The sequence below is a fragment of the Musca autumnalis genome, unplaced genomic scaffold (genome assembly GCF_047663935.1).
Source record: "Musca autumnalis isolate F117 unplaced genomic scaffold, ASM4766393v1 scaffold_5, whole genome shotgun sequence".
Lineage (NCBI taxonomy): Eukaryota > Metazoa > Arthropoda > Insecta > Diptera > Muscidae > Musca > Musca autumnalis.
In genome coordinates, this window is record NW_027412088.1 from 35294397 (window position 1) to 35308457 (window position 14061).

Below are 14061 nucleotides of genomic sequence, written 5' to 3' on the forward strand. Positions count from 1 at the left end.
TTAATTGAAGTTATTTTTTATTGTTCTTTATTATACCCTCAGTATTTATGCTAACGAGGGTATATACACTGTCATACGGCAAAAATGTGCCTCATGGAAATAATGGTTTTAGACCCCAAGTATGTTTGGACGAAATGTGTTTCAGACAATTTGGAGTCGATTGAGCAATGTCCGTCCATCTGTCTGTCTGGCTGGCTGCAGCGCACGATAACTCTCGAACGGATTAACCGATTCGGTTCAAATTTTGGCTTTCGTAATATTTTACCCAAACTTAGTTTAAGTTCGAAGATGGGCTATATTGGTCCACTCGTTCCGGTACCTCCCCCACAAAAGTTCGAAAATGTTCGGAAAATTTGTGCGCACGATAACTCTTGAAGGGAGGAACCGATTTGGTCCATACTTTGCCCATCGTGGAATGTATACCAGACTTAGATAAGGTTTCAATATGGACTCAATCGGTCCACTCCTTCGGGTAGCTCCCACACAAAATTTCAGTTTAGGGCCATCTCTCGAATCGCTTTTATTTTTATTTTAACAACTTGTATTCACTGCCCTCCATACGACGGTACAAGTTTCATCAGGGGCAAGTCCATACTTCTTGAGAAAATAGCCTGAAAGTTGCAAAAAAACCCCTATGACACCGTGTGAGGTGGTTGGAGCGCAAGATAACTCCCAAACGGATCTGCCGATTCGGTCCAAAATTTGGCCTTAGTAATATTTTGTCGGAAAATATTTTGAGTTTGAAGATAAGCCATATCAGTCCACTCCTTCAGGTACCTCCCCCACAAAAGTTCAAAAATGTTCGGAAAAATTGTTCGTACGGTAACTTTTGAAGGGAGTGGCCGAATTGGTCTATACTTTACACATCCTAATACATCTACCAGATATAGATCAGGTTCAAATATGGACTATATTTGTCCACTCCATCCGGTACCTCCCACACCAAATTTCGGATAAGTTCACTTTAAGACCTGATATCGAATCTCTTTGATTTTCGTTGAAGCAACTTGCATTCGATGCCTCAATTACGATGGTAAAAGTGTTTTTAGGGGCAAGTCCATACTTCTTGAGCAAACAGCCCGAAAATTTAAAAAACCCCCTATGGCACCATATGTTGTGGTTGGAGATCCACTTCCATAATGGTCAATGTCGATCCATTCCTTTTAATATATCCTTCGCAAAACTGTTGATCTTTAATCCTAAACAACATTTTTGTCGGTTCAAACGCCCAAAATTTTGGGAAAAAATTGTTCCAATATACACAGGCTGAGGGTATATCTCTGTCGGTAAAGCCGACTGATACTTTTTTACTTGTTTTTTTGAATAAAGATAATAAGAAGAAATATCCTTGTTCGCCCAATGGCTGAGGGTACAAATATGAATAAATACTTCTTTCTCCAAGTTGGGCGCCACTTATTAACTAAAGTTGATTGTTTATGACAATCAAAAACTTAAAATTTTGAAGACCACATTTTCCCCATTTTCCTTTTTTATTCTTTTTTCGCTTACCGGTTCCATTTCCTGATCCATTGTTAAATCTCCAAATGCGGGCATCTGTTGTTGTAATTCACTATTTAACTTGTCGATATCCTCGTTGTTATGCGAATCTAACGATAAATCACTAACACCCGAATGGTAGCGAAAATATTTACGTTTCAATTCAAGAGTATTAAATTCGTCATAAAGTGTGGTGGGCGGCTCTCCTTCTCCCGATGGAGTGGTGGCTAGATAACGTATACGTCGACGATTGTGGCGGCTATCGTCACTATCCGGTGTATCGTCGGAATCGTCGTCACTGGGATGTTCTATGGAATAGGGTTCTTGGGATGACGGTTCGTATGCCAATTGTTTGGCAATAATCAGCGGTGGTCGTACACGATTACCAAGGGTAAAACGAACTGTGGGATGGCTACTAATCGTGTCCTTTGATGCTAAGTCTTCAGCTGATGTTGCACCGCTAGGTTGTACACTTTCCGCTAATGAGATGTGATCGTCTGTTTGATTTGGTGTTGAGATATGAACTGATTTATCTTGAGATGTTGGCGACGATTGCTGGTATGGTGGCTGCTGCTGCTGATCTTGTTGCGGCGTTAACTGCTGAGTGGTTGATGGTGCTGATGTTGGTTCAGTTGATGCTTGATTTGCTGGCAATGAAGCGTTAGTTGCAGACAACAATTCTGATTCAGATTGAATTTCGATTTTTTGCGGTTGGGTTGTTGTGTTGGGCGGTGTTAGATTCGCTGCAGTTGTTGTTGTTGTTGCTGGCAGTGGTGACGGAGGTGGCGTCGGTGTCTTGTTATTCTTGGAGTCTGGAATTCCCACAGATTCGTGAGATCTATCGGTAGACTCTGTTGATGTAGGTCTTGGAAATCTATGACCTCTTTGTGGATTTATCATTAAATCGTTTTCTTTAGTATCAGTGGTGGTGGTAGCAGCTGGGCTGCTTTCGCTGATCTTCGTTACTGATCCTTTGCCAGTTGCTGATGCTGCTATTCCTGCTGCTCCTTGTTTGCCTGAGCTTGCCTTATTGGTTTCTGATTTCTTTTTAGATTTTGCAGCCGTTACCAATTTTATGGCTGCCCGTGTGGTAGTAGCTGTTTTGCGTACTGCACCACCACTATTCGTATTGCTGCTGGTACAGGTCGAGTGACTAGAGCTTGTTGAGGGTTGGGGCTGCTGTGCTAGACGTGAGGGTTTGGCGGGTGCCCTGTCTCGTGGTGGAATATCTTTAGAACTTTGAGTGATGGTGATTTTCTCTTCCGCTTTGGATTCTTTCTTTGATTGTGCTTGTGTTGTTGTTGTGGTTGGCGCTACTGCTGTTGTGGTGGGTTTCTGTGACGTTTGAGTTTTTAATTTACCTTTGAGTTTTTTCTTTTTATCTTCCTTTGTGGTGGTGGTAATCTCTGCGGTTGTTGTTGCTGTTGTTGTAGTGCCGCCGTTGGCGTTTTTATTCTGTCGGCCCAATGGTGGGGTAGTTGTTGGTGTTGTTGTAGCTGATGAGGGTTGTGTTAATGTTGGAGTTGGAGATGGTGATGAAGTGGGACACCTATTTGTTGTTCCCGAATCCGCCACCTTTTCTATTTTCTTTGACTTTATGGTTATTTGAACTTTGCGTTTTCCCTCCGTGGGTGATAAACGTTCCGTGGTTACAATCACTTCATTTTCTGTGTCATGAAACAAAGGTTCTAAAACACGCTCGCTTGGTGTGGATAAATTATCCCCCACCTGGCAATCCTTTTTGGGTGCAACTTTTGATTTCTTTAAACTGAATAAAGACGATTTTTTCTTTTTTATTTTCGGTTGTGTCACTGGTGAATGGTCACCATCAGCATCACTTGACAATATAAGATCAGAGGCGGCAGCCGATCCTCCTGTGGCATCAATGGAACTTTTACTCACTGCTGGTTTTTCTTTCTTCCGTGTTGAGCGTGACAGCTTTCTTAGGGCTGAGGAGAAGCGAGAACGTACCTTTTCCTTTGTTTGCCTTTCCTCGGGATCCGAGTGTATGACACGAGAGTGGTCCCCTAACTCTGGATTACTACTTTCGGCTGTAGCGGAAGCAGTTGGTAAAATCTCCAATGAGGCTGGTTGATTTCCTGGCCAGGTTTCAAACTTTTTGTTTGCAGAATCGATATTGTCGTTGACATCAGTATTTTGCATAGTATCGGAAAAATCTGCTTTGTGGGTTAGAAAAGGGGAAAGGATGTGGAAAAGAAGGATGGATAGTTGTTGGGGTTTTTGAATTGTTTTTCCAATCTCATCAAGAATTCAATTGGAATTGTTGCGCATAAGCGTCAATGTTTGTGTGTGTGAGGGAATTTTCACTTTCAGCACTTGTAGGGTTTCCCGGAAAAATTCTTTAGATTTTTCATTTGTATTCAACAAAAATTATTCATTTTTTTCTTTCACTCTGTATTCCTCTCCCTCTCAATATGTTGGTTTCCTCACATTGTCCTTTGCGTTATTATCCTTTTTCGTTTTGGAATTCAAAAGTCCGTTTTCCGTTTTGTATTAACCGTTTTGTTGTCTTGTTGCACTTGTCGCTGCTGTTTTCTTAACGTCAAAATCACCACCGTTTCCAACGCCCACTTACACGAAACTGTTCTCTTCTAGGCATTTTGTAGGCTTTTTATAAATTCGTTTTCTATTCAGAGAATTGCAACGACCATCCGACCGACCGACTGCTGCACTGAAACAGGGCCAAACCAACCGCGAACAAACAAAGTATCTTAACGGCAGTCAGTAAGTGTTGCTGCTGATGATTGTTGTTGTTGCTGTTGTCGTTTTAGTTGTTGACTTTATGATTTTTGCAATTCTTTGGGCACACACACATACATATGTGCGTCTGTCATCTCCAATCCATAGGGTTTTGGATTACACTTGTTTACAGGTTCTTCCACCATCTGAATGAAGCAACATTGGAGGGACACAGGCATGGCTAACGCCACCACTCACCCTATGTTGAAAATTTATTTGGTTTTGTTTTTGTTGTTCGTTTTTTTTTGAGTTGAGGTGGAAATTTGAGTTCTACTCAAAATTAATTGCGGTAAATATTTAGATGTGGCGTTTACGGTTTAGAATAGTGGTGCAACATTGGATGCCGTTTTTTTTTCGTTTGTTTTGTTATTGGGTTTGTCATTGCAACATATTCATACAACGGTTCTTTTTTATTGAACAATAAGTTATATTTATTGGTCGCAGTTTGATAAGGGGATGCGTATGAGCAATGGAATTCCTAAACACATAAGCAATGTGGCGTAGCTTTGGTTGTCTCATGGTAGGAGAGGAGCTTAAGAAATCCCCAAATCTTTTAGGTATAGAGATTTTAAATGTGTTCTGTCGAGGATTAAATTTAAAAAAACTCCGTGGTACAATGGTTAGCTTGAGCTCAGTAAACACAGAATGTCGTGAATCCCAATCTCCGCCATGACAACATCAACAAATGTCATGGAGTGCAAAAGCCATCAGCGTAATGTTGGGCCTACATTTCCTTAGTATTTCTCTAATCTACGCCTAAATCTTCTCTACATTAGGTATCGTATCAGAAGTCTGACCATACCACTTCCGGAATTTTTTATGGAAAAGAGTGTTTTTAAGATTAAAAATTCGCAAATAAAGTTTTAGTTAATTTCTATATTCCTACCACGACCGTGACTAATACCAAGCTTCTAAGCATTGGCAAAGGCCATCTTCTCTAATCAAAGGGTTGTATTGATTAATTAAAATCTAGCTATTGAATACAAAACAATTGATTCATAATACATTATTTTTATCACCATTGGCTATTAATAGATAGAGCATTCGGAAAAAATGAGTAATTATTTAAAATAAGACTCAGTACTTAGTGAATAGAAGATCCTCATGAGAGGCTTTATATACATACATAAATATTATATCCTTATAAAAGGATTATCATAAGTGTTATTTTATAAATAGAAGATTATAACAGACCTGTGTCCGCTTTGTTGGCGTATTGATTTTTATTTTCTCCGGGAGCCATCCCTGTACATTCCCTGAAAATTTCAGGATAATCGGTAATAGCAGTTTTGTAGATATAACATATTTAAGATACCAAGAAACGGTCGTGACCGGCTTTAACATGGTAAAGTCCAGGATTTATCTTGGTCCCTCTCTCATCTCAAGTGGACACTGACCTCCCCGGGGTGTCACCTGGGGAGCTGCCTTTAACACCCGATAAAGGTAGTGAGCTAACATGTGCCGCGCGTTCACCCATAAGAACGTTGAAAACTTGGGTTTGGTTCGGGCTAGTAACACCCTCCCCCCCCTCTAGAAAAAAGCAGCCTACTATGAACAAGTGTGCAAAGGCTATAGTCGGGACGGGGCCGACCATGTGATACCCTACACCACTACCCCTGTGCATAAGCTTTTCACTGGTAAACATTTCTTTTAGGGAATATTAACCGACTACCACCAAAAATAATATGTCTCTGGGAGCCCCATAAGCAACCAAAATTTCGTGACCATCAAAATTACGACCTGTAGCTTGATTGCAAAAAATGGAAGAATTGGATGCATTTCCGACTATTTTGGTATCTCCCTTGTTTGACCACCTTCGCCAACCTGCTTAACACCAATGTAAAGGTAATATTTTCTTCTTCCATTGACAGGCTTTGCCGTTGGAATACCCCTACTAGAAGCCAATATATTCACAAAGAATAAAACTTTGAATTTGTCTCCAAATGAGTTTTTCCCCATTCCGACCCCTAAATATTATCCGACTATTACCAAAATCAATAGGCTTCTTCCTATGTGGGACCCGCATCAACTCCCAAAAAATTCGTGACGATCCGATCAAAATTGCGACCTGTAGCGTGATTACAAACAAATCGGGAAATGGGATGCAGTACCGACTATTGCGATATATATGTTGTTTGAGCAGCTACGACAACCTCCTTTACATCGTTGTAAAGGTGATATTTTCTACTTTCCTTGCCAGGTTTTGCTTTTGATATACCTCTTAAAGAAACAGAGATATTGGCCTTGAAATAAAACGTAGACCTTTTCTCCAAATAAGTTTTTGCCCATTCCGACCCCTGAATATTATCCGACCATCATCAAAATCAGTAGGCTTCTTCCTCTGTGGGACCCCCATTAACCCCTAAAATTTCGTGACGATCCGATCAAAATTGCGACCTGTGGCGTGATTACAAAAAAAATCGGAAAATGGGACGCATTATCGACTATTACCATATCTCTGCTATTTGGCCATCTATGACATCCTAATTTACATCGTTGTAAAGGCGATATTTTCTACTTTCCTTGCCAGATTTTGTTTTTGATATATCTCTTAAAGAAACAGAGATATTGGCTTTGAAATAAAATGTTGATTTTTCTCCAAATAAGTGTTTGCCCATTCCGACCCCTAAATATTATCCGACCATCACCAAAATCAATATGCTTCTTCATCTGTGAGACCCCCATTAACTCTCAAATTTTCGTGACGATCCGATCAAAATTGCGACCTGTAGCGTGATTTCCAAAAAAATAGAAAGTGGGATTTATTACCGACTATTGCGATATCTCCGTTATTTGGTTACCTACGCCGACCTAGTTTGCATCATTGTAAAGACGGGATCTTCTACTTTCATAGTCAGGCTTTGCTTTTGGAAAATGTTCAACCAAAGCTGTGATATTCGTCAATATAATTAAAATTGCAAAAATGAAAATTGGGGTTTTATTTGCTACTATTGCGATATCTTCGTTGTTCGATCACCTACGAGCACCTACTTTACATCATTAGAAAGGTGATATTTTCTGCTTTCATCATCAGGTTTTGCTTTTGGTATACCCCATATAGAAGCTGAGATCTTGGCTTTGGAAAAAAACGTTGTCTTTTTACCCACCTAAGTTTTTTGCCCTTTCCGACCCCTAAATATTATCCGACCACCACCAAAATCAATAGGCATCTTCCCCTCCGGGACCCCCATCAACATCCAAAATTTCGTGACGATCCGATCAAAATTGCGACCTGTAGCGTGATTACAAGGTTTAGATGGACAGACGGACGGACTGACGGACGGACACACATAGCCAGATCGACTCAGCTCGTCGAGACATTCATTTTGGTATATATAAGTATGGGTCTACGACCATTATTGTAGGGTATAAAAAACAAAAGAAAAGGAAAACAAACCCCTCTAAAGTTGACGACTCCCGCAAACGTTTTAAGGGCCATGATCTGCGAATCTGCACCTGGAATGTTCGCACTCTTTATAGAGAAAGTGCAGTTTACGGGCTGGCAGATGTACTTGAAAAGTACAATATAGGAAATACATACAGGAAATACGATGGACTGGGAAAGATGTCACAACAACACCTAAATGTGACGCACTGTATTATAGCTGCCATGACACAAAGCATGAGTTTGGTTGCGGTTTTGTAGTTAGTCAGAGGTTAAAACATCTAGTCTCCAGCTTCACCCCAGTAAATGAAAGACTTGGTACAATTCGATTAAAAGCAAAATACTTGAACATCAGCTTTATCTGCGCTCATGCTCCAACCGAAGACAAGGACGAACAGACCAAAGATATATTTTACGAGCGCTTAGAAGAAACATATGACCGTTGCCCTGCCCATGACATTAAAATCATTCTAGGCGATTTTAATGCCAAAATTGGAAAGGAGAATATCTTTGGCTTAACAGTCGGGAAATTCAGTCTCCACAGTGAAACATCAGACAATGGAATGAGGCTGATAGACTTCGCAGCGGCAAAAAACATGGTAGTTAGCAGTACCAGATTTAAGCATCTCGATATTCATAAGGGCACTTGGCTGTCTCCAGACCAAAGAACAATAAATCAAATTGATCACGTTGTGATAGATGGAAGACATTCATCGAGCGTGTTGGATGTACGATCGTTCCGAGGCGCAAACATTGATTCGGACCATAACCTCGTTGCAGCAAAGGTACGTACCCGTCTTAACGTTGCAAATAAAGCACGGACAGACACAACACGAAAGTTGGACATCGCTAAGCTGCAAACACAACAGATAGCCACAGCATATTCCACTCAACTGACCCAATTGCTTAATGAAAGCGCTTCTCGTCCCAATAACATATCAGCACAATGGCAAAATATTGTCCACTCCATGCAAACAGCCGCAAAGTCCATACTTGGATTACAGGGACTTCCACAAAGAAATTGATGGTATGACCAGGAGTGTCGTGCTGCTACCGAAGAAAAAATGCGGCATATAGAGCTACTTTACAATCAGTAGCAACGCGTAGCGTACGAGAGAGATATCGGGAGAAAAGGAGAGAAGAGAAACTTATTTTCCGCAAGAAAAAGAGAGAAATGGAAAAGCGTGAAAAAATCGAGATGTACAGGAGCCAGAACGAAGTCCGAAAATTCTACCAAAGAGTGAAGCATCAAACAGATGGCTTTGGTACAGGCATATCCTCCTGTAGAGACCAACAAGGTAATTTGGTAAATGATACAGATAGCATGCTCAGGATATGGAAAGAACATTTTTCCAAGCTGTTGGTATCCGATAGCAGTGAAGACGGCGAAGATACCACAGATCCAATCCCAGAAGATGGTATTGAATGTATACCGCCCAGCCAAGATGAGGTAAGGACAGCAATAAACCGGCTGAAGAATAATAAAGCAGCAGGAGCCGATGGCTTATCAGCCGAGCAGTTTAAAACCGGAGGCGTTGCGCTGATAAGATGTATGCATCAGCTAGTTAGCACCAATACAGGCAGGAAGAACGCGTACTCGACGATTGGAACCTGAGCATCCTGTGTCCCGTCCACAAGAAAGGAGATAAGACTGTAGGCTCCAACTATAGGGGCATAAGTCTTCTTTCTCCCTAATGCCTTTAAGATAGTGTCAGGGATATTGTGCGAACGACTGTCGCCAATGGTCAACGAAATAATTGGACCATACCAATGTGGCTTTAGACCTGGCAAGTCCACCATTGACCAGATATTTAACAAACAAAAACATTGTTCCACAACATCCCATACGCGACAAGGGAGACTTCTCTCATATCAATGAGTGCACCCCGATTCATATTAGCTCAATGATATGGGACCTACTGTTTATCGCCGAGTCCGAACGGCGTGTCTAAAGACACCACTTGTAGAGAAGTTTTACAAGACTGAAATACTCAGGAAATGTCGCCACCATTACTGAGGGGTATTTTGCCACCGTTGAAAAATGTTTGATGTTGCCTGGCCGGGGAATCGAACCACCGACCTTCTGTGTGCAAGGCGGGTGTGCATACCATTGCACCACGGTGGCATCCTGATATTTACCCTGCGGCAAATCCTGCAGAAGACCCAAGAGATGTAGATCGACACATTTCACCTTTTTGTCGATTATAAAGCAGCCTTCGACAGCCCGCTGCGTTCAAAGGTATTCCAAGCCATGTCTGAATTTGTCTGCCTACAAGATCGTGTCAGGGATATTGTGCGAACGATTAAAGCCTATGGTCAACGAGATAATTGGACCATACCAATGCGGTTTTAGACCTGGCAAGTCCACCATTGACCAGATATTTACCCTGCGGCAAATCCTACCTACCACATTTTTGTCGATTATAAAGCAGCCTTCGACAGCCCACTGCGTTCAAAGGTATTCCAAGCCATGTCTGAATTTGGTATCCCCGCAAAGCTCATCCGGCTTTGTAAAATGACTTTAACTGACACGAGGTCCTCAGTTAAAATAGGAAAGAACCTCTCCGAAGAGTTTGGTACCAAAAGAGGTTTCAGACAAGGAGACAGCCTTTCGTGTGATCTCTTCAACTTCCTGCTGGAAAAGGTTATAAGAGAGGCAAACGTGGAAGTTGCGCAATCTACACCAATAGTCACATGTTACTTGCTTATGCTGATGATATAGACATCATGGGCCGATCAGTAAAAGAAGTAACTGCTACCTTTATGAAGGTCGAAGGAGAATCTGCTGAAGAGGGTCTGGCGGTAAACGGCGGGTAGATCAAGTTGATGGTGTCGACGCGCAATGCGTCAATAGATCTCGGACCAACTGTTGAAGTTGGTTCCTATAATTTTGAGGTAGTCAAAGGCTTCGTCTACCTCGGCACCGCCGTAAACACAACAAACGATATCAGTTGTGAAATATAAAGAAGAATTGTATAGGCCAACAGATGCTACTTTGGCTTAAGTAAGCAGTTTAAAAAGCAAAGCCACATCTCTCCAAACAAAAATTACGCTTTACAAAACACTGATACCACCCGTGCTGATATATAGTTCCGAAGCCTGGGTACTTGCGCAAGCAGACATGGCAGTGCTTGGTGTGTTTGAGAGAAAAATTCTGCGGAAGATCTACGGACCAATCTGGGTTAACGGTGAATAATGTTCGTTCGCGTGGCCTTTGTTCGAAAGATCAAATCCCGTAGAGAGCAAAATAAAATAAAAATATGAAGTGTGTAGAAATTAAAACAAATTCCCCCCTTAACAGTTCTAAAAATAGAAGAAACATACATATGTTTTTCAGCTTATTTTTCTACTTCCAGTGGACATAAAATAATTAGTTATTCTAGTGGTCGTAGAATAACTAGTTATTCAGTGAGACATGCCATTGTTAAAATAATGGGTTAGTAAGTAGTTACGACTACCAATAAGTACTATAAAAACCCATTATTTAGTAAGGAGCACTTCTAGGGCTAAATTTAAATTTGAATTTAATGACAACATTTAATTTAAGAATGAAACTATTAATATCTTTATAATATTTGAAGAATATTTAACTGAATTAAAGGAAACTGTAAATATTTATTTAGCATACAATGTTATTATATTAATGAGGTTTGTTTAAACGTTTAAATAATTATATACGTGTCAAAAAAATTGGAAAAAATTATTTTATATACCCATATATACGAAAGCTGCTAAGAGGTAATTACTTTGGGCCCCCCCAGCAAACAATGGATAGGGCATCGTATGTCCATCAAGCCCATGTCTTTCAAGAAATTCTAAATATTTTCAGATTTTGAAAAAAATATTTTATATGCCCGCGAAAGCTGCTAAAGGGTAATTACTTTGGGGCCCCTACTAAATATTCTTCGACGGAATATTTTTTTCTGGATAGGGCATCGTATGTCCATCAAGCCCATGTCTTTCAAGAAATTCTAAATATTTTCAAATTTTGAAAAAAAAAATATTTTATATGCCCGCGAAAGCTGCTAAAGGGTAATTACTTTGGGGCCCCTACTAAATATTGGGGAGGGGTTCGTCGACGAAATATTTATTTCTGGATAGGGCATCGAATGTCCATCAAGCCCATGTCTTTTAAGAAATTCTAAATATTTTCAGATTTCGAAAAAGGGCTATTTTTTGTAATATTTGATCAAAATTTACATTTTTGAATTTTTTTTATTTATCGTTTGTTTATTGATGTCTTCTGACCTTTTTAATACGAGTAGATTGGAACATTTGAAAACTCAACACGGATATTTTGATGCAAAATAAAAAAGAAAAACAAAATGTTAACCTTCACCTTGAATTCCTCTGCAACTATAAGACCGAGTTTGATCGTTTTGTTTGCATATGAAAGCTGATTGTGTTATCTGTCGAAGAAAAATGTATAAAAACTATGAAAATATCTCCATCCGTTCAAAAGATGCAGAGTTTTGAGCACGAAAAACTATTCTGAACCACTGTGCGGAGTGCTTTAAGACACCACATGGCTGAAATACTCAGGAAATGTCGCCAACTTTACACTGAGGGATATTTTGCCACCGTTGAAAATGTTTCAGTTGCCTGGCCTGGGAATCGTACCCGGGCATTTAGTGTGTAAGGCGGGTGTACGATTACGATCTTATTTTGAGAGTCATTTCTTTCTATAGATATTATAATGCCAGCATATCAACGATCCAAAAGCTCTAAATCTGATATCAGCCGTAAGGATTCTTCTTCTTTATTTACTCATCCGTTATCCGGATATAAGTGATCGTACAATTCATCTTTTTTTAATATTTATCGCATTTTAATTATTATCTTATTGTATAGTGGTTGTCAGCTCTCTGTGTTTTGCAGCATTCAGCAGATCGGTTTCGTTGGTATAACCTGTCCAGTCCATGATATTTTTGAGCCAGGATGTTTCTTTCCTTCCTCTAGCTGGCCTTCCTTCAATTTTTCCCTTCAGAATTGCTTGTAAAATTATGTATTTGTTGTTCCTTAATACATGTCCCAGATACGCTATTTTGCACCTTTTTATAGTTGTTATTAATTGCCGGCTTATATTTATCCTTCTTAGTACTTCGTCATTAGAAATTTTCGCAGTCCATGGTATTTTCAGTACTCGCCGGTAAATCCATATTTCAAAGGATTCCAATTTTCTTTCATCAGAGGATTTGAGCGTCCAAACTTCTGTTCCATATAACAGCACCGACCAAACATAACATTTTATAAAACGTATTTTTGTTGTTATATTTATGTCATGACTTTTCAGGGTTTTACTATATTTACAGAAAGCATCTCGCGCCATCTCTATTCGACTTTTTATTTCTTTCGAGGGATCCCATTTGTCGTCTATTAACATCCCAAGATATTTAAAGGTTCTCACTCTTTCTATTTGTGTACCTTGTACTTTTAAGTTCACCTCAGCATGGGGATTTTTTCTGCTAATGATCATGTACTTCGTCTTCTTCATGTTGATTTTAAGACCATATTTCTCACTTACACGTGCCAGTTTCTCTACTAGTTTTTGTAGACCGGCTATGCTCCCTGCCAGTAACGTAGCATCGTCCGCATACCTTATATTGTTGATTAGTTTCCCATGAATTCTGATTCCGATGTTTTCTCCTTCGAGTGTTTCTTGGAATATTTTCTCTGAATACACGTTGAATAACAGGGGAGATAAAGAGCATCCCTGTCTAACACCCCTTGATATGGCAATTTCTTTTGTGGGTTCTCCACTTACGTCAATTCGTGCCGACTGATTCCAATAAAGACTTTTAATGCACTGGAGTTCGTTTTCTGGTATTCCCATAGTATTCAAGATTTCTATTAATTTGTCATGTTTGACGGTGTCGAATGCCTTTTCATAGTCAATAAAACACATGAACACATCCCTCTGGGCATCTCTACATTTCTGTGTTACAACTTGAGGATTGACTTTCAAAAAAAAAAAAAACACAATGGTCTTCGTTGCTCCATTACTTACATATCTCAAAAGCAAAAATTCCAAGAAAGTTTAAACCGACTGTTGCCTAAATGTTTCTCAATCCTTAGTTTCTCTTTTAATATATTTTTTGTTCTACAGTACGATAACTTTGATTTAGCTCAAGGACTATTTTGCTAGGCAACACTACAAATATAATAACCAAGTTAATTGCATCGAAGGTCAGCTTGATTGCATTGAATTGTTTGTTGACCTTTGGAAATAAAATCTCTAAGTCACGCCATACTTCCTTCGCAAAAGAATGTTTACCTTTTCATGGAAATTGAAGAAAAACAGACTAATTATGACATCATACTCGTTGAAAAATAAAAACAAGAAATTCATTGCCACCTACATGAGGTCATGTCTTTAAAATATTATAGTACGTTTTCATTTTACTAGGCATTGAAAATTC

General features: G+C 39.7%; 1 protein-coding gene across 23 annotated transcripts in view; it reads right to left on the bottom strand.

The window, feature by feature from the left end:
• Rab32 (RAS oncogene family member Rab32) overlaps positions 1-14061 on the bottom strand; it is an 82758-nt gene that overhangs the window by 27045 nt on the left and 41652 nt on the right. Inside the window, exon 1 of one of the 23 annotated variants that reach the window (XM_073992487.1) lies at positions 1510-6274. The exons of the other annotated variants lie outside the window; for them this stretch is intronic. Coding sequence (XP_073848588.1) covers positions 1510-3660 — 2151 coding nt within the window. The 5' untranslated portion in view covers positions 3661-6274. Of the gene's footprint in view, positions 1-1509; positions 6275-14061 lie in introns of those variants that run through there. 23 annotated transcript variants of the gene reach the window in all.